Consider the following 26,041-nt stretch of genomic DNA (forward strand, 5'->3'; position numbering starts at 1 on the left):
TTTCCTGGCACGTACAATTTATATTAGATCAGCGTTCACGGTTTGACTTCTGATATTCAGATGAAGTTCTTGGTCAAACTGGTTTGTTCGACTTTCAAGAAATTCGAGTTCTAGTGAGTTCGAGAACCGAGGTACCACTGTATATACACACGCACATACACACCCATTGCCGGTTATAAAAAGGCAAGCGGATAGGACACCTATTGTGTGGTGCCGTCATTGGCGTTACCCGATCTGGTAACTCCCCTTCCGGACCGCAATGGTTTGGTGTGGTACGGTGGCATGCTGGCTGGGTTTCGTAATTATTGCGTGTCTTGGTGGTAGGTTTTGCTGTTTTTATTAGCGTTAATCCTCTGCTGGGTTTTAATGGCTAATGGTAATATTTTATATTGCAGTATTTTGGGAGCGAGAACAGGTGTGCCCTGCGTGTGTGATTGCATTGCTGCTCCAGGTATGGTTGCAAGTTATTCCGGTCACTAGTCCTGTAGGTATTTGTTAGTTGTTTTACTTAATGTGTTTTAATTTTAGTTACGGTTTCAATTGGTCGTCTGCTTCAGTGTATGCCTCTTGAAGCAGATATGCCAGACTCCCCTTTTTTAAACTAAATTGTTTTTTTTTTTTTTGAGTGATTCATTGTGCTTGTTTTGTTGCAGGCAACAATTTTCAGCCTGCACTGTCGTTGCTGTTTTGCCCACTGTTGCCAACTCCTCAGCAAGGAAAGTCACTATTGGCCTTCCCAAAAGTCGCTAGAAGTCGCCAAATGACGTCATCGACTTATTTGCATAACGTGCATGTTCATTATAATGGACGTCGTGGGAGACACAAAAAGTGGTAAAAAAAAAAAAAAACAGCCTAACTACGTTTAGAACTACAAATGACCTTTATTCTTGTTTTTTATATATTACAATTCCAACCTCCTCCTTTATCCGGACTTGGGACCGGCAAAAGTGACCCCAAAGAGACACTCTAGTGGAGTTATTTATTTATTATTATTATTTTAAGTTTGTTTAAGTGTACAAGTCACAGTAAACAAGTGAACAGTGAACATTTTTGTATAAAATCTACATTAACAATCTAAATGGACCAAAAAAGTAGAATAGAAAAAACTGTCAATAGCATTGTATGAAAACTATGCCCCTCCACATACAAACAGGCTGTACTGGCTCACAGAAAGAGTGGGTCATCATCATTTTGGTCAAGGTTCTCTATATGTTAGGTTCAGCAACTGAGGGAGTTGACTTAAATGAGCAAGCAGCTGATGTGGCAAAAAGGTGTAGAACATCGTCAGGCAGTTGGTGCTCATATAAAGCCTCACCAGACTGAGGCTGTGTGAATCAAATCTGTGATTTATTTTAGTGCAGTCATTTATTTTAGACAAAGAAAATTAACATCCCGCCCTAAGGCCAGCCAGCGGCGGCTTCGCGCATGCGCGATTCATTTGGAGTCTAGACGCGGAGGGGTGAACATCTCGTGCTCTGACTGCAGCTGGGCGGGGCTGCTGCGCGAGGAATGTACGTCTGTGAGTACTTTGGGACGGAGAGGAGCCCACAGCAGCACCTGCTGCTCGGTGAGAAGAGTAAGGACGATACGTGCTTTCAGGTCAGAGTCTCCAAAAGTCTCCAATAACACCAGGAAAAGTCACTAGATTTGTCGCTAGTCGCTTTTTTGAAAACGAGTCGCTAGAGGAGGGGTCTAAAAACTCGCTAAATATAGCGACAAAGTCGCTAAGTTGGCAACACTGGCTTTGCCTACATCTGTTTTTTTCTTTTCCGTCAATCTTGGCTTGTCCTCAGTCGGTCCAATGTTGCCCAACAACTGCGGCTTGAAGCTCCAGATCTTAGATGGGACATTGGCGATGCGCTGGGAGTCCTAGAACGCGCTAAGGATCGGCGCACGTTTTCCTGGTTTCTGGAGCTGTTTCATTCCCTAGGATTGTGGCTTATTAAGAGACTTTGGGCTGCCCTTTCTGTTTGGGACTGCTAAAGAGTAATGGCGTATATTCTGCTACTCATTGAGGTTTTCCCTTAGATTTCAACACAATATCTTGCAGATTCTTGGTTAGATTGGTGTATTTTCTCTTTTCTGTTTTGTGTGTATACCAGTGGTTGCCTCAATTGATCTGGCTGAGTAACAGACTTGATTGGTCTGGGCTGGTGGTGTTCACACTTTCACCGTGTGCAGTATATTTGTGTGGGGATCAGTTTGGTGTGTGTGTGTGTGTGTGTGTGTGTGTGTGTGTGTGTGTGTGTGTGTGTGTGTGTGTGTGTGTGTGTGTGTGTGTGTGTGTGTGTGTGTGTGTGTGTGTGTGTGTGTGTGTTTAGTGGACTCCATTCCCCCTTTTGATTAACCTCACCTGTTTCTTGCTTGGATTTTGTCAGCAGGTGGCCAAAGGCTGGTTGCTGATTTTTATATATTTTTTTTGGGTTGCTGAAGCACTTGTTTTGTTTTTCTGTTTTAACTTTTCAATAAATTAATTGTACAAACACGTGTCCAGCTCCATTTGGTAAATGAACTTGTGTGCCCTTAATTCAGAGTAATATTTTCTGGGGTGAAATTTCCCAGGTGGCATAGTCGTGTACTTGTATTACTGACCGCTCGCTGCCACGTTATCATGAAATGAAGACACACCCTTACTTGCCTTTGCATCACAATGTTTTGTTTATGATTACCTATGACATGTCCCTTAACAAAAGGCATACACAGTAAAACCGGTACCATAGAAAATTGTGCACCTTGCCACTTAACTGAAAACATTGGTTTTAATTAGTGCGGTGATCTCATACAATGAATATGTTGATTGGTTAAAGAAGTGAAATGCAGCCCCTTCCCTTGCTGATCCAAGGACCACATCAAATTCAGCATGTGCATCACATGACCTCCATCCTTCTAAAGGCCTTTGCAGTGTCACACAGTCTCCATCCCTTTGAAGATCTCCCCAACATCCCCACAGTCCTGTTATTCTCTTCAATTGGACTGCCCTGTTGAAGACCTCAATTGTAATCCCCCTACGTCAGGAGATGTGGTACTTCAATCAGCAGGAAACATTACAGATGAAGACATCACAGGTGTCTGAGCTTGCAAAAAAAGTGAAACATCACAGACCCAGTTAGTGCTAATCCTGTCTCTAAAGAAATAGCTCTAGATATTAACTGCAGACACCAACACAATTCTGACAAATTAAGCTTAGTGGTTCAGCAACTAGCTGACATTCTGTGTGTGTGTGTCTTTTTTTGGCTTTCCTGGCATTCACCATATGTGACCCTTGCCCTACAAGCCACTGTCAGTTTCATTTCACTACAATGAAGCACAGAATGGGTTTGATGGCCTCTACTCTCATCGAAGCTCTTCACTTCAGTCATGACCATCCCTGTTTTATTCTCTGTTTAATGAGTCTCCTCAGTTTTGACTCTGTGAAAGTTGCACAGATTTAGATATTTCATGTGTTCAACATTGCTTACTTCAAATTTAAAAAGATTATTTTTGAAGTTTGGTGTTTTGCAGTTCAGAGCTAAAAAATACAGCTGTACATTATGTGTGCGTGTGTATTTGTATGCACAGCCCCTTGGATAATCTGACTGATTCCACAAGCAGCAGAAGCTTTCACTGAGCCAACAATAGGAGGTCTGAAAGTTCTGACATGAGAACCCATAATTTCTGCCAGAGCAAACAGCAGTATTTAGATCCTGAAAACACTCCTTCCTTGCTGAGCCAATATAGATTTTATTTTTACAAAGGAAATTGCAGTATTTTTGGCTGAATAGTGACAAAAGACATTAAATTATCATTATTAATATTATTAGTACAACCCTGACTTGCCAGAAAATGATATTATTAGTACATGATGATGGTATTATTAGTACAATCCTGACTTGTCAGAAGATGATAGGTTGGCTGAAAGAATGGGGGTGGGGCCATTGTGTTCACCCAACATATCATTTCCTGTGCAAAACATCATTGTGTGGAAAGAGAGCCAATTATGGGCTGGAATAATGTAAGTGAAAGTAATCAAAAATATAGCATTGCTGGAGAGGTGATGCGTGTGGGTTTGTGGGGTTACCTAATATTATATTTCTGCGTATAGTCACCAGGTTTCTCCTGACTGCTAAGTGTTCGAGAAGCCTTTACATTACATAGGCTGCCCCACCACATATAAAGAAAAAGACACACAAACACCCCACTCTTCACTCATCCTCTGTTAGCATAGCCTCTCATTCTATGCTGTCAGATATTATGGTCATTTGAAGTTTATACAAAAACATGTCATAGAAAAAAATCCCATCCATCCATCCATCCATTTTCTAATTGCTTACACTAGCCAGGGTTGAAGAGGGTGTCCTGGAGCCAATCCCACACCCTGGATGAGATGTCAGTAAATGAAACTTCGGAATGCTTTATAAATACAATTAAGATAAAGTACATTTTCAATTGTCTTAAATATGCATTCTGTGACATTGTTTTATGTTCTGATACTGAGAGGCATAGATGTCCATGGCAATTTGTGATCTTGGGAAGATGTGCAAAAATCCATAGATGGGGAAACGTCCTGGTGCCAAATCATTTAGCATGTAACTTTGTTCATGGTGAGATGCAATTATGCTGAATAATCAGCACTCTGGTGCATTCACAGAGTTACTGAATAAGAGAAACAACACTTAGAAGATACACATTTAAAACTACACGTACAATGGAGGTTGGCCAGGTGCTACTGAGAAAGTGGGGGATTTTGGCAGACATGTAAAGCAGGGCTGGCAGCCTGAAGTAAGAGGGTGCAGGTTGACTATCGACCTGCTATTTGTCTCCGTGCAGACCACAACTGTGAAATGGAATGATGGACTGCATTGGCTTGCTATGTTTCCCTCTTTTTTCAGCAATACGTTTTTCAGTACTAGTACTTGTTTCAGTAATATTTTTTTTCCAATACTAATGCTTTTTTCAGTACTAATACTTTTTTTCGGTTTTAGAATGCCTTCAGTGTCATTGTATGGGTAGCAAGTACAATGGAATTTAAATTATCGCACATCTCATCTTGTTTTCCTTTGAGACACATACAGACATATATAGATGACTGCGAAGCTTGAGGTCAAAGCACGGCTCAGTCATTTTTCCAGCGTCCTCCGAGCAGCTGGGGTTAAGGGCCTTGCTCATGAGCCTAACAGCTGGCTGCAGGTTTTGAACCAGTGACCTTCCTGGCATAGACTGCTAACCCATAAAGCTACACCCCACACTGTAGATAAAAAAAAAAAAACATTGGGAAGGAGGACTACCTTGGCCGTAAGCAAGAGTTTGTGCATTAACAAATGTGTTTTGATGAGCAAAGTAGAAAAATAGGTATTTTGTTTTTTTACGGCAGACAAAGGATAAAATCCTAATGCACTCTCTACAATATAAAACACAGATACAACAACACAAAGCAGAATCCAGCACATACAGTTGTCAGGGTCGGTGTCTGTCTGGCCCTGTCCCGTGTGCCTTTTCCCAGTTTGGCATGCGGCTCAAGATCCCCTTGTCATGAATTCAAAGCCGGCCAGAGGCCAGCCTTACCTTTGTTTAATATTTTGGTGTTATTTTATCCCCATGCATCTGGAATTTTTAATCTAGGCTATGGTCATCCCACATGTGCCTTGTTTAATTATGTTCATTTGTACTTGTGTTTCTAGTCTCTCCTAGTGTACATAGCCCTCAGTGTTTAAGATTTCCTAGTCTTTAGTGCCTGTCGATTGTACTTTACCCCACCTGTTCCTTTTTAGTCAAAGTCCATTATGATGGGTTGATTAGTTTTGGTTCTAACCTGTCCTGTGTCTTGTTATTAATGTATTTAAGTGCCTGCTTTTGTTTCGTTCCTCAGTAGGTCATTGTGGCTGTTGCCCTGTGTTAGCTGTCTGATTGTTAGCTGTAGTCATTATAGTTATCCCATGTTAGTTATCCCTTGTGTTCCTTACAACCTTTGGTATTTTCGTCCTGGTGTTTATCCCTGCCTTAGTTTTTCGGTTTTACTAGTTTTCTTTTGACCCATCATGGACCTTTTGCTTTCTGATTCTCCCTTTGTGTTCTGTTACATCAATAAAACCCGCTTTTGTTGGAGCAACTACATGGATCGTCCCTACTTCATCATGCCCCGCCATAGCAACAAATACCATTGCAGAAATCACAGACACCATGATGCAAAGTACAGACATTTACTACTACACAGAACAATCATTCACTACAATGCAAAATAGACAGTCATCATAACAGATATCTCAGATACTTATCACAACCCAAAGCACAGACACTTACTATGATACAAAGGAGAAAGACTCATCTCAGCCACTTTCTAACTAATATAATGAAGAACCCTGCAGAATGTGTGTAAATACTTGGTTAAAATGCAGAATATGGAATTTTACCCCAAAACTGCCATCCTTCCTGTTGGCTGCTTAATGTTTACACCTGTCTAGACCTACATGAACATGGGAGATAGGACTGAGAAGTTATATTTTGGTCTGACAACGTGAGATGTGTTAGTATGGTTAATATCTTTTTTCAGCCTGATTTACTTTTATTCACCCAGTATGTCTGCCCAAATGCAGCACAGAGATATAACTACATTACACAAGTACCATCCTTTTCGTTTTTGGCCTCATTTTAGAAGCCTCTCAAAAACAAAGGCGAACTTCAAGGTATCTGTGAGTGAGGTACAGGGCACCTGCTGAGAACGACCGTTTGTGACTGACCCACGTACAGTACAGCACTGCCGGGAGTAGTGGATGTAGTATAATTCAATCAACTATGATTATTATCCAACTTTTGTGTTATACTAAATGGTGCAGATTTTTTTTTCTGTGTCAAATTCCTTTTCTGGTGCTTGTTTTGGGAGCTATACTTTTGGTAAATCTTCAAACGTAAAACTAGTGACGCAGAGCATCCTGTTGTATGCACCTGGCAGGCAAACTATAAACTCTCCTTTAATCAGAATCTTCTGCTTTGCTTCAACAGCAGGTTTAATTCTCAGCTCTGATAAGAGAAACTAATGTTATATGTGGTTAATTTTTAAGGAAAATGAATATATGTTGTCATCAAAAGAAAAGGTGGTGCAAGGTAAAGGAAATATTTATAGATGTAAATAGTGCCCATGTGGTGCTGCAGGCAAGCCTGTGGGGGGGGGGGGGGCTTCGGGGGGGTTAGTGCAGAAGATGGCGCTCTAGGTGGTCGCCAGTATCACCTAATGGGTTACCAGCAGCGGATGTAATGGTGTTTTTATTAGACATTTTCTCAAATGTTTATACCACAATATAAGAAATGCTTATCTGTGCATTTTGAAATTAAATGGCATGAATAGAGAGCATGAAATGTCAATAAGGTGAAGAAGACAGGAAATTAGAATTCTCTGATCAAACATTATTGATTTTCATTAAAAATACAAATATTACGTTTTAATGGGGACTGTCAATAAAACTTGAGTTGAAGAAGGAATTAAAAGTAAACATTATATAGTCTGCATGTCACTAGCATGTAATTTTAATTTATTTTCTGTAAAGGCAAAGTAAAAATAATTGACATTGGTTGTCGGAGTTCCTTAGCAGATCTTCATCTGTGACTTTTTCCAGAATGGGGTTAGGAGAAAAATGCATAAAAATGAGAGAAAATGACAGTACTAAGATAAAATGTGTGTGAACAACTCAATACATGGATATATGCAAGTTTGAGATTTGTTTTAAACTACCCTGCCGGGGTTTTCAGAAAGCTGTTAAATTTTTATAGTCTATTACATGTTTTTTCTGACTGTTTCAATTTCTGAGTGTTCGATGGCACAAGATACTACTACTGCTGTACACTGCAGGTGAAACATATGATTTCACAGTGGAACCTTGAAGCCACAGCTTATTCAGGATATAAGTTTCCTGACTGGCACTGTTCAGTGCTGTCTTTCTATTGCCTTTTAACTGATACACTGAGTCAGTGCTCCCCACAGAAACAATGCTTGGGGCACACATAGCATCTTAATAGGTCAAACTACACCCCCCTCCACACACACATACACACACACACACACACAGAGTCTGGGCCAAAAACATTTAAACAGACAGGCCTCCTTGCTGGGATATTGATAAAACATCTTGTTTATGATATTTGCAAAGTTGGTATTGAAGTTAGTTCTCCAAAGAACAGCACACATGCCTGTAGTCATTTGCTTGCACTAGTTCCTAGGTGACACACTTTTCACATCTTCTCCTGGATATCAAGATCGCAGCAGAGATGTATGTATTTCTTTAACTGTCATGATGGGTGGTCTTAACTTTGATATTTCAGAAGTTTCTGGTGGATATTCCATAATATTTTGAAATTAAAGATCAATAAGCATCTGCTTTTCTCGGCCTTAAGGAACTAGTATTGTTGCAGATTAAGTTCATGCATAATAAATAAAGAATACCCATGCACGTTCTATGTTATGGCGCTTTTCCTCTGCAACCAAGAACCAAACCGCAATAAACAGTTTTCCATCGTAAATTATGTGAGCAGTACCCAATCCATACTCACGCTGACATGGCCCTGCTTACTCTAAGAACCAAAATCATGACTAAATCGAGCTGGTTGTATCACCACCATCTTATTGGTCAAAATGCATGGAAATAGTGTTGATTATCTGATGAAAATATGGGCATATTCTGGATTGCACTACATTGATGCATTCCCAATAACTCAGAACTTGAAAATTTCTAACCTCTTACTTGAAAAAGTACTATAGAACGGCTGAGTGGAATAAATAAATGAATGTTACATTTATATAGTGCTTTCCATGACACCCAAAATGTTTTTCAGAACCAATGGGGAGCCACTTCATCCACCACCACTGTGTAGCGCCCACCTGGATGATGCGATGGCAGCCGTTCTACACCAGTACGCTCACCACACAGTAGCTAAGGTGGTGAAGGAACAGGAGAGAATTCATCAAATCGATGTACAGGATGACTAGGAGGCCAGACTTTAATAGGCCACAGTGTGTAGTTTTAGCCAGAGCACCGGGATACCACCCCTACTCTTTCAAAAGATGCCCAGGGATCTTCTATGACCTCAGAGAGTCAGGATCTCGGTATTACATCTTATCCAAAGGATGGCACCATTTTTGCAGCACAGTGTCCCCATCACTGCATTGAGGCACTGGGATCCACACAGACCACGGCCCCGCCAACACCTCTTCCAGCAGTAGCTTAGCTTTTCTAGTTGGTCTCACATCCAAGTTTGTAATGTGAATTTACACAAGTGAAAGCCAATTCTGTTAGCGTTTGATGCTAACATAACACAGCGATTCTCACAGACGTGCTAGCAGAAATTAGCACATGATATACAGTATGTGAACAGTAAATACGTGTCTCTTTGGTTTTACGTCACTGTCGCTCTCCTAATTATGACAAAGCCTTCACTATGACCATGGGAGCAGTGTGACAAAAAACATGCAGAACAAAAACAGTCAGAGTCCGTCAGAGGCTACAATGACTCCAAAACACTGATCTTACAAGACCAGTAAGTTACTTTGAAAAAGCACTTCCGGAATTCCTAGCTTGGATCCTTGAACAGCCTTACTCATGACAATATTTTTTTCTTCACTACTTGTATTCCTATGAGGGCAGAGTATACCAATGACAGAAGATTGTTTAGAAAGGTTTTTTTTAGTTCATCTGCAGACAGATGCTTAAGATTATGGAGGACTTAACATTAGTACAAACACAAGCAAACAAACTGGAGTTGGAATTTAAATCTTGAAATTTGAATGCAATTCCAGTTCTGTTCCCCATAGTTTTTTTTTTCTAATCCCAACTCCAGTCCCATTTCCTGATTTGGATTGGAATTGAAAAATGCATTCCAGAATGGCCCCAAACCTGGGGGGTGGGGAAGCATTGGATAAGCACATGATCTGTATTTACGCCTCTGGGTGAGAAAGGCAGATCGGCTTGTTTTAAGATGAACGACTTTATTAAAAAATAAAATTGAACTAAGTAAAAGGCAGTGTCCTTAGTGGCTAGTATTGGAGGAGCACAATAGCCCCCCCCCCCCCCCCCCCCATGATACCAACCCTGCATTTTTTTATGCGTGATTTGATTTTATAATTTTATATAATTTTGAGCACATCACACATTTTAAGTGTGGATGATTTGACCACAGTTCAGACACAGCTAGGTCAGGGTCTGCAGCCATATCAGCATTGAGCTGAAGTAAATTATCCATTAATCCTTCCTGACAAAATAGAAGGTAGTTATTTGGTGTGTGGTTCACAAAACCATTCGCTAATGATCTTAAATCATTACCAATGACTCATAAAAAATTTGCCATCAGTTACACAGGACTACATAAAATTAAGGATCACACATTAGACAAGTGGATTATAACTAGCTAATATAATATAATAATATAATAAATTATAGCTAGCTAATAGTAATCCGTAATTACAAACAGCAGCCACAGCAGTCATCAAGCCAAGGCGTTAGTAGTACAGCCGAAATGATCCCACCTCTTTAACCAATCCAGGTTATACCCAACCTACAGAGACAGAAACTCAGAAATTTTAAAAACTATGAATACAGAAATGCAGAAATAGATAAATAAGTGTAGAGTTAATTATGCCATTTTTAATGTATATATGTATGTAATTTTGTATATGTTTCATGATTTATTTGTACATTTATTTATTTTGAATGTATCCTTAAGTCATGTTTAGTCCTCCATTGAACATGTTTGATCTTAGCTGCTCAAAAGGGCAGTATTACTGTGTTGTTCACTGCAAACAAAGTAATGTGAGCACTTTATAAGTCACGCTGCCCCTGATTATCAGGCAGCCTCTGTCACACTGTCGGATCCACATGGACATAGGTTGGCTGTACACTCTAGCATGGAGAATGCATCACCTTTGCCTTTTCTTTTTTTCCCAGCTTCTGTGAGTTTTCCATCAGTTAACATGCAAGCAGATTTTCTCCTTGTGTTTAATAGCCACACTGTCTGACAGCTAGCAAGCTTATAGCCTGGAATTTGAACTCCTGGGTGCCACTAGGTCCCAGGAAAGATAAATTTCCTTCCTGCCATGGGTGTTAATTAGTGAGGAGCAGTGTGAAAAACACATTGGGAAGTCTTCCACATGCTGATGTCTTTAACCAAGGAACAGAGTGTCTACCATATTCTTAAAATAGTACATCTCTGCATTGTGTTTTTCTCACTGAAGTCCAAAGTAGAGCGATTTTTATTAACAAATGACTGTGATTTATGCTTAGAACTCTGACAGAACAGTCAGAGACAGAAAGAATTTCTTATCATACCATAGTAATATGACATGCAGCAGATAAGCTATAATTTACATACCAAATAGAGATGGATGGATGGATGGATGGACAGATGAAGGAGAATACTTGTATTCATTTTGAATCTGGATGCATAAAGATGCATCATTGCTCAGATGAAACATTGTGTATTGGACAAGTCCAGCCATGGGCATTAAAAAAGCAGATATCTGTATTAGTTCCAAGCTTTATCTGTCACCTTTTTCCAGGTCGTCATTTACCAAGATACTTATTTCCTGAAAGAATTCCAGTTTCAAAAACTATGGAGATTACTGGCCACTCATGTGTCCAATCAAGCTGGACACTGGAAGGGGGGCACTTGATTGCTGATATGATGGCTGACCTTTTTTTGAGAATTATTCAATAAAGCATAACTGAGAATTTTTCCCTACTTTGCTGCCCCATGGACACTGCTGTCAGTTATATGGCGCACAACCAAAAATGCTGCAATTTTATGAAAAAGCTCAATTTCACAAAACATCTGTGTACAAAAAGAGGAGGATGTGGACAATCCACAGAGCGGACAAGTCAGGTTTCACCAGTTGTCAGTTACTCATGTTGCTGATTCTGTTTTATATTCTTATTTGTGGCCAGCAAGGAGGCATGACAGACAAGGATACAACCAAATACCCCTCGAGGAATATTACGTGAAATGGGGGGTATACAAAATCGACAGTCAGGAGGTAGCAGTCCTCTTCAGGGAGATTACCCTCCAGTATTCTCATGGGGCAGAAAGCACAAGCACCACTGGTTTGCTGTGGTCTCTATGATTGGTCTCTATGAGGTCGTTCAGGCAGCTGGGTGTAGGTATGCATTGTGAGAAGTTCTGATGCACATAGAGATGAAAGAGGAATAAGAGAGTGAAACACCAAAGAAGTGTCAACCAGCTGTGCTACTTTGTGTGCATTTCCCTTTTTTCTGCCATTGCATCCCCAACCATTACAGGCAGAAAGTGCAGTCATGCTGCCTTTTTCTGGGGCTGCATCTTTTGCCTGGTGACCTTGACCCCAACTCTCCATTCAAGCCACATCAAAGCAACTATCAGCAAAACAGCGACAGGCATGAACTCTGCCAGCTAGTCATAGTTTTTTGCCTTGTGGTGAGGGGAGGCAATACTGATGGAGCCCAGAAAATCTGGCATTGTGCCAGGGAGAGGCCAGATTGAGGCAAGACTAGATGATCTTGGGCATGATATACAAAAACTCATTAGTTAACACTTAATTCATCTTTCACTGGGAGTATTTGTACATGGCATTGCAAATACTACCTTAATCAGAGATATATCAGAGGGGGGCATTTTATCACCTACCCTGACCCCCCCCCAGGAAAAAATATACAGTATACACACACACACACACACACAGGAAAGGATGAATAATGACATAAAAAAATACATACACACATGACCTGCACGTCCAGTCCTCGTGTGTGCCACGCCCCTTCATTACCAACGCGTACTACCCCGATTGTGATCACCTGTTTCCTGTTATTTCGGCTTGTCTTGTGTATTTAGTCCGTGTCTGAGTCTGTTTTCCCCAGATCCGTCATTGATGTTTAGTTGCTGTCTGCCCTGTGTTTCCCTCGTTTTAATCCACAATAAACCCGCTTACTTTTGGATCCTCGTCTGCCTGCCTTGTCCTTCCCCGCTTCCTGCCTGCTCGCCGGACAGCGGTCATCACAATATATTACCTATAACTTCGTTCTCTTAAAAGGTTTTGTACCTCAAAAACTCTTGTACCCTTGTCTATGTTAATTAGTCCTGCATAAAACATGTAGCTAGATTGTGAGTGACAGCTAAATTGAGGACAGTATTGCAAGTTGTGCCTGTGCCATTTTTCAGCATGAATAAAAAAAGACAGGCTTAAAGGAGAGGAAAGTGCGTAGGAGTAAGATGTATGCAAGTGGAAGCCTCCAGAGACAACAGATTCTCTGAGCTGTTACCTAGCAGCTGTATCTTACTACGGACACTGTGAAGGGTGGGGACACGCTACGCAAACCCTGCTGTCATGGCAGCAGAGTCCTGTGTGTGTGTGGATTATGTTTATGTTACATTGTGCCCCCCCCCAATGTAACAGAAACCTGTTGTGGGGAATAAAAGAACTAAAAAGTCGTATTTTGTTTGGTTACTTATGGTTAAGGTTAGGGCTGGCTAGGGGTTAAGGTAGTCATGTTGGGATTACGGTGCCCCCCATAGAAATGAATAGAGTCCCCACAAAGATATAATTACAATCCTCTGTGTGTGTGTGTGTGTGTGTGTTCTGTTCAGGACAGGTCCATGATCAGTGGATCAAGCAGAGCACAGGCTCTACCTCTATCTACCACAACTCATCACCACACTTTTTCATTTTAAGGACTTCAAGTGTTAATTAAGCAGTTATTACTTGTTAATTAACTGATAATTAGGCACAGGTTGAAATCTACCAAGGGGCATTTATTTGCTGCTTTGTTTGCACATTTCAGATTAGCCATAACATTTAAAGCAGCTGCCTAGTATTGTGGTGGTCCCCGTCATGCTGCCAAAACAGCTCTGACCCGTCGAGGCATGGATGGACTTCATAAGACCACTAAAGGTGTCCTGTGGTATTTGGCACAAAGACGTTAGCAGCAAATCCCTTATATCCTGTAATTTGCAAGGTGGGGCCTCCATGGATCGGACTTGTTTGTCCAGCACATCCTACAGGTGGTCAATCCGATTGAGATCTTGGGAATTTGGAATGCAAGTCAACACTTGCAACACTTTTCCCATATTCCTCAAACCATTCCTGAACAATTTTTGTAGTGTGGCAGGATACATCCTACTGAAAGAGGCTACAGCCATCAGGGAATACCTTTGCTATAAAAGGGTATACTTGGTTTGCAGGTGGTACGTCCCCAGTAACATCCACATGAACGCCAGAACCCAAGGTTTCTGAGCACAGCATTGCCCAGAGCATCACACTTTCTCAGCCAGCTTGTCTTCTTCACATAGTGCATCCTGGTGCCATCTCTTTCCTGGGTAAACAACACACACATACCTGGCCAACCAAGAATATAAAAGAAAACATGACTTATCAGTCCAGGTAACCTTCTTTTAATGCTCCATGGTCCAGTTCTGACACTTTCACCATTGTATGTGCTTTCAGTGGTGGACAGGGGTCAGCCTGGGCACTCTGACTGGTCTGCAGCTACACAGCCCCATATGCAGCCAGTTGCGATGTTCTGTGTGTTCTGACACACTTCTATCATAGCCAGCATTAACCTTTTCAGCAGTTATGCTACAATAACTCTCCAGTGGGATTAGACTGGATGGTTTAGCCTTCATTCCTCACACACATCAGCCTTGGGTGGCCATGACCACTTTTGGTAGGTACTGACCACTGCATACCAGAAACACCCCAGAAGACCTGCCATTTTGGAGATGCCAACCCAGTCATCTAGCCATCACAATTTGGCCTTTGTCAAAGTCACTCAGATCTTTACACATGTCCTTTTTTCTGCTTCCAACACATCAACTTCAAGAACTGATTGTTCACTTGCCTAATATATAATGGCACCCTTCACAGGTGCCATTGTAATGAGATAATCAATGTTATTCACTTCACCTGTCAGTGCTTTGAATGTTATGGCTAATCGGTATAGTACTGCAAAGATGCTAAAAAATGTTCCCCAAGCCAACCTCTTGTATTGCTTGACATAAAATTCATAATTTGAATTACACCACACATAAACTCCACTGTCTGTCTGTTATACGGGCCAAGTTACATTCAGCAATCAGGGTCAGAAAACAGAATCCAGTAGATGTCACTCAGAAGCACAGCATGCTACCATTACAGCAATGAGTCAGCACAAGATCTCAGAAAGATTCTACTTCAGAGAGGTCCTTACGTTTAATTAGGGGATGTGGCTGCAGGTATGTCTAAGTGTTAAAGTGAGGCAGGATGTGGTCTGGCTGGATGTGGCTGCAGGAGTCCCGACTGGAGGCAGACATGACAGTATTTTTTCGTTATGGGGAAATGTTATTCAGCTGGCAATATTAAACTTTATCCAAAGACTATCTACAATAACTTTTTTTAATAAAGTTCAAATGTAGGTGCTAGGGATCTGTGCATGTGTTTGGAAGGTCGTGGGTTAAAATTCCACGTCTAGTGTAGTTAAAATATGACTGTTGGGCTCTTGAGCAAAGCATCTGAGCCCATTTGCCTCAGGGATGCTTGCTGACCCCACTCTCTGTTCCTCACTTGTTTGTTGATTTGGACAAAACCGCCTGCTAAATAAATATAAATGGCCAGAGCAGTGGAAAAAGACCTTTTGGGTGTTTATAAACAATTAACAGGGCAGTCTCTTGGCCAGCTATTTCTACCTCAGAATGACTGCTGTTTCTGCGAGCTCTTACTCTTTAAGTGTCTGTCATCCCGCAGCCGTGTCAGAGGCACCGGTGGGGAGATCCGTCCCCTAGTGCCCCGACCCATCTTTGGTGGAAGGTCAGTGTGGATCCCAGGCTGTGCTACCAAAACACGCTGCCTGTGTTTTGGAACCCCTTCAGTGTGAAACCCCTTCAGTGTGAAATGGGGTTGACCATCCAAGGGGGCTCTGAAGAAAGGCATTATTAATAAAACTTATACACAAAAACATATTAATGACTTCTGGTAATTAAAAAGGATTAGTAATGAATACCACTAATCCAACTGTTTTAAGCTGGACTGACATTTTGCCCTTATAAAAGCCCGTTCTTGACAAACTTGTCTACTAGTTACTAAAATTCTATGAGCAGCAATGCTTTTCCAGTCATTTCTCAGCCCATAAAGAAATTAATTTCTCATTGTTTAAATAATAATGTGATACATTATAGATAACAGGGAGTGTGAACAATCCATTCCATCGGCTAAAACCTTGGCTGTTTACCATTTCACTGGCATCAGCGAAGAACTGTCTTGACTTGTTGTAACTAGAATCAGCTGTAAGAATGGGAACTACAAATGGTCTTGCAGTGAGTGTCATTATGGGTAATGCTGTGCTAGGTTCACCTGTTATGCAATGTCCATTTAGACTTGATGCTTGTTGCCCTCATTTGGAGTGTGAATAATAACCTGTTAGCAACCTGTTTAGCTTACATGAACCTTGTTTACTCTGTTAAATATTGAATGTTGAACACTGCTAATTGGCCCATACCACTGACATGATACTCTGACCTCACATCCCATTCTCATCCCATTTTATAAACTGTGGAGGGGGGGGGTTGGAATGGAATGCCTTAGTCCGAGGAGATCATAGTCAAACTTTTCAGGTCATTACATGCTGTCTTTTGGTAATATACACAGCTGGGCCAAGACTAGAGTGAATATACCCACGACTAAAGCACCTCTCTGTTCCTGTCAGGAACAGAATTGCTCACGACAGAGTAAGTGTCACCCCACACACTAGCTTGCTCTCTCCCTGAGAGAAGTGGGGTGGCAGTAATTAGTCGATGTCTTCACAGAAATTTTCATTATTTTACAGGGACCAGATCTCATGATGTACGACAGAAAGATACAATGCCTATTTCAGAGAGGGCTTCTCCGCTAGCGATAAGAAATATAAAAGAAAGAGGATTTTGTATGGCTTGATCTTGCCTAAAAGCTAGCTGTAAAGCCTAATCACAGAGAAGAAGATGCTACTTAATTTTTTGTCTATTATAGCCAAACTTGCATCTAGGGTGTTAGTTCACAGGAGGTAAAAGTCAGGCTGGCCCCATAGTTTGATTAGTATGAATAATTAAACAGTCGATACTGATGCAAACAGTGTGGCCTCGATTTCTTTTCAGTGTTGTATTAGACTGACCCAAATAATCTTGCCTCCAGATATTCAGCTCTTGCAGTAAAAGTAGTGTCACTCCTGCTTACGGCAGCCTGCCATGCTGGATTAACGGCCAACGTGTCCTAACTTTCCCCCTGAGGATCTTGTGACAAAAGTCAAAGGAACCTGTTATGGTCAGCTTGTGGTTCAGACAAACTGTTGTATCCCTCTGTTACATAACATGTCACTGTGGAACTGGATGAAACTGTATTTTAAATGAATTACATGCTTCAGAACTCAGCAGGCTGATGGGCTGCCCCTCCAACTTTAAAAGTGTTCTATAGTCCGTACCCACTGCTGACAGTGCATGTGTAAACTCTCCATCCCAGTGCTTCTGCTGGAATGGAACTGTCAAAGCCTCCAAAATGGCGCAGATGAGATGTCAAGCTCGGATGAAGCTGCTGGTTAGCTTGTATTCTGACAGTAGCAAGCAACTCAGCTACGCAAAATAAAACCCCTCAGCACGTAACAGAAATAGCACAAATCCTCGCCCCAGAAGAACAAATGTGCCAATAGCCCAGTACTGCTAATGCTGAAAACCAAACATCATGGTCCAAAGCCAAACTATAATATAATTATCTTTCTTATATTCTTGTTGTTCATGCCTTAAACTACTTATCCAACACTGCATGAAGCAAAACACAGTTATTACTCCCAACCGTCTTTGGACCCATTTCTGGTTGTCATCCATCTTGCTGTTGGAGCAATAGCCATTAAAATTTCTACTTTTTTCTTTCATCACATTGTTTCTCTATACACTTTTCCCTTTTGTTTTTCATTGCTTGAAGATTTTCCTATAGTTTTTCTCCAGTCTTAAAGGCACTGTATATTCTTCTGAAACATCCTAAATGGAGTTTCGGTCTTAGCTGATGCACATTATTTGCAAAACAGAGAAACATTAAAAGATAAAAAGTGCAAAATATGAAACAGAAAACCCAGCAATTAAAAATATTGTTCCAAATGGACCATTTATTTACAAGTCTGCTAGCGATTGATCACCTGGTTGCTCAGCTAGGGTTACTAGTTACAGTAGTTGACCCGAATACCTCACTTTTTGAGACATATATTGAGTACCTTGGTAGGTAATGTATAACAATTACTTCTCATCATTTGTACCTCATTTCCGTATACCAAGATCACGGTTTAAAACTAATGATTTTCATTGCTGTTTTATTGCTTCTTTTATACATCATGGGCTTCAAATTAAAGCCTATTCTTAATTTTACTGTCTGTTCTATTTAGCAATGCATTTTTTCTTCATAAGTCAGCAATTAAATATGGTTGGATGGAGAAAAAGAGGTATAATTCAGAAAACACTTCTGACTTGAAAATAATGGAAGATAGTGTAATTGAACCAAATGTGCTTTAATGTGTATCATCGTTTTAGATAAGATGTAAAGCTGACGTGCAGAGATTAAATTTTGTCATGATAGGAGCTGTTATCCTTACCAGGGACTGCAGAAATTAGTAGCATTTGGAGATCAGGATTGCCTGAACATTTCATGGTGAGTCTTACAATGCCTTGACGGAGCTGGAACCTTGATATAGACATGGTCACATGCTGTGTAATGTTGTACTCTAGTAGCCTACTGTTTAACAAAGATGTATGCAGAATACAGGAATTTGAAAACAAGAGAAAGCTTTTGATTAATAAAAATCCAGGAAAAGCCGAGCGAAAATAACTAAAGCAACATCTGTTATTCACTACAATATTGTGTGTAGCCTAAGTTCTGCATGGTGTTAAGTATAACTATCTGTATTTCCTAGGAAGAAAGGAACGAATTATAAGCTGTGATAAAATAAACTAACTGACAAAGGAAACCTATTCTGGCCTGACAAGATTAAAGAGGAGTTTAGGATATAAACAGTCAACTGTATCACCAGAAAATGGAGGTTATTAGTATTAGCGATTTCCTGGGTCATTTTGTCCCTGCTGTTGGTCCAAGCTGGCTCTACTAGCAGAGGGAGAATTTGTTTGGTATATTTGAAGGCCCACTGCTCATACCCAGTCCTTTGCTAATCCCCAGTAAATTGAGTCTCTCCTCTGGTATCAGGAGGGACAGGTCACAGCTGGAAACTCTGCATCTGGAATTTGGCCCGAAGGACCATGATAAATGATTAGTGTTTTATGATACACAGCAGCACCTCTTACGGTTCTGTTCATTCTTAATGCTGATGGGCTCTTTGGATTTCATTTGCATTAGTTTCTCAAATGATTTTGCATTGTAAATAATTTCACTGCAGCTAAAATGCACAGTGAGCAGCCTGTCATATTTATTATAGTCACATTTATTATACTCCTGCCAGATAGTGACGGATATAACTACAGTCTGCCCTGTTGATCTCCTCTGCAGGTTCAATAGAAAGGTACTGGTGGTCCTTTGATTAAAATCGTTATGGTATTAGCATGACTTTTATTAACAAGTCTATTTCAGAGGAAATAATCTGACTCATCAGTCAAGATTGTGTCATTAGCCCCTGTTTCGACATAGGATGGGCAGCAAAAACATTGATACTTTTTGATATTGGAGTGTATATATATATATATACACTCACCTAAAGGATTATTAGGAACACCTATTCAATTTCTCATTAATTGAATTATCTAATCAACCAATCACATGGCAGTTGCTTCAATGCATTTAGGGGTGCGGTCCTGGTCAAGACAATCTCCTGAACTCCAAACTGAATGTCAGAATGGGAAAGAAAGGTGATTTAAGCAATTTTGAGCATGGTATGGTTGTTGGTGTCAGACGGGCCGGTCTGAGTATTTCACAATCTGCTCAGTTACTGGGATTTTCATGCACAACCATTTCTAGGGTTTACAAAGAATGGTATGCAAAGGGAAAAACATCCAGTATGCGGCAACATTTAGAAATGTTGGCCCATATTCATAGGATAGCATCTTGCAGTTGATGGAGATTTGTGGGATGCACATCCAGGGCATAAAGCTCCCGTTCCACCACATCCCAAAGATGCTCTATTGGGTTGAGATCTGGTGACTGTGGGGGCCATTGTAGTACAGTGAACTCATTGTCATGTTCAAGAAACCAATTTGAAATGATTCGAGCTTTGTGACATGGTGCATTATCCTGCTGGAAGTAGCCATCAGAGGATGGGTACATGGTGGTCATAAAGGGATGGACATGGTCAGAAACAATGCTCAGGTAGGCCGTGGCATTTAAACGATGCCCAATTGGCACTAAGGGGCCTAAAGTGTGCCAAGAAAACATCCCCCACACCATTACACCACCACCACCAGCCTGCACAGTGGTAACAAGGCATGATGGATCCATGTTCTCATTCTGTTTACGCCAAATTCTGACTGTACCATTTGAATGTCTCAACAGAAATCGAGACTCATCAGACCAGGCAACATTTTTCCAGTCTTCAACTGTCCAATTTTGGTGAGCTCGTGCAAATTGTAGCCTCTTTTTCCTATTTGTAGTGGAGATGAGTGGTACCCGGTGGGGTCTTCTGCTGTTGTAGCCCATCCGCCTCAAGGTTGTGCGTGTTGTGGCTTCACAAATGCTTTGCTGCATACCTCGGTTGTAACGAGTGGTTATTTCAGTCAAAGTTGCTCTTCTATCAGCTTGAATCAGTCGGCCCATTCTCCTCTGACCTCTAGCATCAACAAGGCATTTTCGCCCACAGGACTGCCGCATACTGGATGTTTTTCCCTTTGCACACCATTCTTTGTAAACCCTAGAAATGGTTGTGCGTGAAAATCCCAGTAACTGAGCAGATTGTGAAATACTCAGACCGGCCCGTCTGGCACCAACAACCATGCCACGCTCAAAATTGCTTAAATCACCTTTCTTTCCCATTCTGACATTCAGTTTGGAGTTCAGGAGATTGTCTTGACCAGGACCACACCCCTAAATGCATTGAAGCAACTGCCATGTGATTGGTTGATTAGATAATAGCATTAATGAGAAATTGAACAGGTGTTCCTAATAATCCTTTAGGTGAGTGTATATATAAATCTGTGCATTGTGTTTATTGTGTTTATTTCAAGCAGAGCAGCGGTTTAACTACAGGGCTGAAAGTGCCATTCTTGCTTCTGAATGATAACCATAAACCCTTAATCTGAAATAGCCAAAGGTGTTTTCAGGACCTCTGCAGCATGACATATCAGCCATGAAGTTGGCAGGATTGCAAGCCTGTTCTATGTGGATTGCCTGCTTCTTGCATAAGGGTTTGTTTGATGCTGAATATGAATATCTTATAACCTTGATTGTGAAAATATTGCATCTCCTGGACTTGTGTGGAGTGTAGCTGAATACTGCCTAAGGTCTGCTGGATGCTAAACAAGGCCAGAGTTGGCTGGAAATCTAGTAGTGGAACCTTGGGGAAAAACAAACAATAAAGCTCATTAACTCCTGATTAGCCTTGGGTGCTGGAAATGCAAGCCTAATGCTACCGGTTTCCAAGCATAAAACAAATTTACTGATGGGCTCACTGTCATTGCTGTATTGGAGATTGCCCATTGGCTAACCACACGCTACCTACAGCCTGGCAGCAACAGCCCAGCTTTGTTACACTCTGAGACTTCTTCAGTCGATACAAAGTTCCTCTAAGCCTGGTTTTTACCTTCTGCCTTTTTCCTGTAGCTGATCATTGAGAGGGAAACGATCTCTTGTTTACTGATCCATTTACAATACTCTACCGCTAAGTGCGCTTCTGAGAAACATTGGTGGTACAGCCTTGCACTGCTGCTTTCACAAATGCACATCTCTTTCATTTAAACCACATATCAGAAACTAATGTTATTTATGCTATACACACACTGCTAAATGCTATAGATTTACTCCTTTCCCACCCTTATTACCCATGTATATGTTTCCGCTAAAAACCCATAAGGTTTTTCCTCCAGTGTTTTCTATAATTTATTTGTCAAACATAGGGTTTTATAAATTTCAGATTTTCGATAAGTTCTGTTGTGTGCTTAATGACCTGTGGAAATTTAAATTGCTGCTGATATTTGTTCTTATTGTTGTTGTTAGAGAATACAATTTTCAGCGGAATAATTTCAGATCACTCAGCACTTGGTTAATCTATGTAAGTTATGATTAGCATCACTGTGTACTGGATTATTATATTTTCTTGTGGTCTATGGAATTTATAGTGTGACATAATGTAAATGTAATAACCAATGACGTATTTTTCATAAGAGCAGCCATAACAAAGTCATGTCTTCAAACCTCAGAAAATTGTAAAGGCAGCCAATGCCACGGTCATTCGTGTCATCTGGTGCAACCCCAAGCTCAGACCCAAGATCAGAGCACATCTCACACTGGCTCATACAGAAGAGCAGTGTGTTCTGTTTCTGTAAGCTCAGGGAGCCAGGCTTGTAGCTCCAGGTGCCGTTGAGCAGATAATTACTCTTCATTGCTGTGACCTCATTATCATCACTGGCATTTGTCTGAGCAAGCTGGACTTGTGTCCTTCACTGTGTCACGTTATTTTTCGGTTAGTTATATAATCTTGGTATTTATTTACTGCCAGTGGGGCTTGTGGTTTTGGGTGGCTAATGTATGTGAAACTGTGAAGATCTCATATGTCCTGGTTCCAGCACAAGCATGTGGTACATTCCATGGCTGTGATTCTTATCCCATCTGAGTAAATAAAGAAGTGTAAGCCAGGCGACAGTGGGGGTTGGCAGAAACCTGGCACCAGTGAGTTATGACCGTCTGCCACCCCTGCCCCCGCCAGCTTTCCACCCCACCGGCTTCTCTGCCCCTCTCGGCCAGCCTGTCACAGCCTCCATGTTTAATGCATCCCTGAGAGCCTCTTGCATCGTGATTGGCCGGTTGGCTCGAGCTAATAAGACACTGATGGCAGACGGGGAGCTGAGGGTGCATTAAACATGTGCACACATTTCAGTGGGTGTAGGAGAGGTGTTGCAGTTAGGGAGGGAGGCCCCTCACAGGCATTCAGCTGAGTGAGAGGGTGTCCTTCGGTGGAAAGTTTTAATTATGGAAGCTACAGCATATTTTCTTCATTATTTTTTAGAGCAGATTCACAGGGACACCTCACAAGGAAAAACTGAGATACAATGGCATAGGTCAAACATACACCCTTTATCTTTTCCCAAGGAGAAGAATGCATCTTTAAACTCTCATACTTGTAGATCTTGTTACTATGGATTTCCTGAATACACAAATACAACTTTGTATAAGAAGAGTCTTTGTGTATGTAACTACTACCAAGTCCAATCTATTAATTAAATATGCAAGTAAATCCTTTACTTAAGTCTAAGCAAGTCTTTTGAGATGCAAGATATCTCCTAAAAAAATTAATCTGTTCTTCACTTAGATAGTACAGTCCTTTGAACAGGTGCCATGTTACTCTATTCTCTGCAACAGGGTAAGTTACCACGTCAAAGCTGAAGTGAAATCAAAGGATTTCTTATCAAAACCACCTCACTGCTTTTCTACAGCAAGCCCTAAAAAAAAGACCACCAACCTAATGATAAGGAGCAGAGTCAGTCTTACCTCTCGGAGTTCACTGGCCACCTCCTTTAACTCCTGGAGGATGCCTTCAAGTTGGTCGATCACCATCTTCATGTGGCTACGGATTTTCTCTCTGGAGCTGGGGGTCTCAGAGGTGTCCCGAGGTGGTGCTTCTCTGAGGGACATCCTTCACAGGGCTAGGTGGGGCGTGTGCGGGGGAGCCGCTTTGGGGTCCATGTCCCTGGCTATGGGGACGTACTGCACTTCTGATCCAAATGGGAACACCGGTGATATGGGGAGATCTCAACATCTTAAAAGCTCCTGGGCAACCAAAGCCCTTCTTTGCCTTGACTTCCTTCTCATGAACTTCACTGTGGCAGACCCACAGCTGGTGGTGAGCAGAGGACAAGTGCTGAAGGCTACGGAACTCCCAGCAATCAAATTTGTGGCGGCAGTTGAGACAATTGTGAAAAAAAATGAAAAGCTGAGAAAGGCTGAGAAATCAATCATTATTTTGTGTGTGTGCATGGGTGTGTTATGCCCTCACCTATGTATGCGTGTGAGTTCATGGAGGATTGAATTAGTGGTTATCCTTGTTTTTGTATAAAATACATGAATATTGACATTGGTATTCCCATTTCAGTCATAAAAGAAGCTTTGTCTTGGAATTACCCCAATATATAAAAATCAGCCCCTTATTTTGAAAAGCTCAATTCTATAGTTCATAATTGTGTTCCACATCGTAGTTAGACAGATTATGAATGAATCTCCTGCTTCTGTTGCTCATGCGAATTGGTAAAAAGCCACAGGAGTCACCAAAAAAGGTTCATCTTTGTTCTGGATTGAAACAATAGAAAGTTGCACATTTGAAGCCTTTGTAAGACCATTTCTTTTGGGACATCTGAACTGTGCCCTTTGCTTCTTCAGGAGTGAGACAGAGCAGAACAGAAATTAGGGGAAGTTATGGCCATCTCTTTGCCATGGTTTGTTCTGTCCCAAGTAACATGAATGATCAGATTTAAAAGAAAAAAGACAACTGATCGTTGCTGGATCCGGAGCAGGAAACATAAATGGGTAAGAAAAAAAATAGAAGAGGAAGATAAATTAGTGGCAACAGCCAACATCAGGGCCAGGAAACCAATGGGTCCAGTGCAAAGTGCTCAGAATCACCCCTATTTCCCCCTCCCATGTGTCCATGGGAAAACCGGAGAGTTGTATAAAAGCAACTATATATGAAGTAATCAAACTCCCTCCGTTTGCAGTCAGCCCAGAATCAAGGGGTAATTTCTTTTTACTTGTACTTTCCCTATACTGAGCAGCCCCCAACCAGCAAGTTGTTAGCTAGCTTTGTGTTCCTGGGGGTCCAACAGAAGGAGATGAATGCTGTGTCGGTGCATCCCCAGAGAGACTAGGGGAGGCACACAGAGGATCCAGGCTGCTGCCAGTGGGGGAATATGCCAATCCTGCACGACACCTGGGGAGCCTGAAAAGCAGATGATGTTTTTTCTTTCCTTTTCTCAGAATTGCAGCTGTTAAAATGAACCACGACAAACCGAGAGGGAAAGAGAGAGACACGCACAAAAAGAGAGAGAGAGACATTAACTGCTGTGCGAAAACTTGCTGAATTAGCCCTGGTAAGAATACAATCCAGTCCATACACCGCGATCTGCTCACCCCTCTGGGTGACGCACCTTCTCCTTACATTGATGCGATTTTCCAGAGCTGATGCTCCCTGCTTCTTGCTGCTGCGGTGGCAAGAACAGCTGTCAGAGAGCAGCCGTGTGCTTCCCACTGGTCGTCTGGCTTTCTGTGTCCTTCAAGAACACGCACACGCAAGGACACATACAGAGGCATACACATGCTCCTCTCTCTGTTCTCTTCTCTTCTTGCTCTCGTCTCTCTCACTCCCGAGTCCCTCCCTCCCTTTTTCTCTTGCTCGATATCACTCTTTCTCTCTCTCTCTCCCTCCCTCCCTCCCTCTCTTGCTATCTGCTCACAGGCAGAGCTGCTTCAGTCAGTCAGAGGGAAGATTCATTCAGTGTGGAATTATGGAGCGTGTGGGTGGGTGGGAGGGAAGAGGGAACAGCATGCTGAGCTAGAGAGGGAAGAGGAGAAGAACGAGGGATTAGTATCCCCCAAATAAAAAGCTGGAACAGCACATTGAAGTAATGGGGGAAGATGAAAGATAGAACAGCACACTGAGGTAATGAAGAGTGGAAAGCAGAAAGAACAGCACCATGAGGTAATAGGGAAAGAGAAGGAACAGCACAGACATGATGAAGTAGGGATGGGAAGATAACAATTTGATAATTAGGGAAGATGACAGAGGGTGCAGCACAAACAGGAAATGAGGAATAGAAAGGGGTACATCAAAGTAATAAGTGAAGGAGACGAGTGGGGTAATAGGACAATAACTGGACAGGCCACTGAGGCAGCCATGAAACAGGGATTGCTGGCAGCATTATAACA

At 41.5% G+C, this 26,041-nt stretch overlaps 1 protein-coding gene across 1 annotated transcript in view; it reads right to left on the bottom strand.

Annotated features, from left to right (window-relative positions):
• LOC111848050 (inhibitory synaptic factor 1-like) overlaps window positions 1-25,463 on the bottom strand; it is a 52,150-nt gene extending 26,687 nt beyond the window's left edge. Inside the window, exons 1-2 of the mRNA XM_072717806.1 lie at window positions 25,275-25,463; window positions 23,615-25,055 (exon numbers count right to left, since the gene is read on the bottom strand). Of these exons, the coding sequence (XP_072573907.1) occupies window positions 23,615-23,758 (144 nt within the window). The 5' untranslated portion in view covers window positions 23,759-25,055; window positions 25,275-25,463. The remainder of the gene's footprint in view (window positions 1-23,614; window positions 25,056-25,274) is intronic.
• Window positions 25,464-26,041: the final 578 nt, after the last annotated feature.

This window comes from Paramormyrops kingsleyae, chromosome 11, assembly GCF_048594095.1.
Source record: "Paramormyrops kingsleyae isolate MSU_618 chromosome 11, PKINGS_0.4, whole genome shotgun sequence".
NCBI lineage: Eukaryota > Metazoa > Chordata > Actinopteri > Osteoglossiformes > Mormyridae > Paramormyrops > Paramormyrops kingsleyae.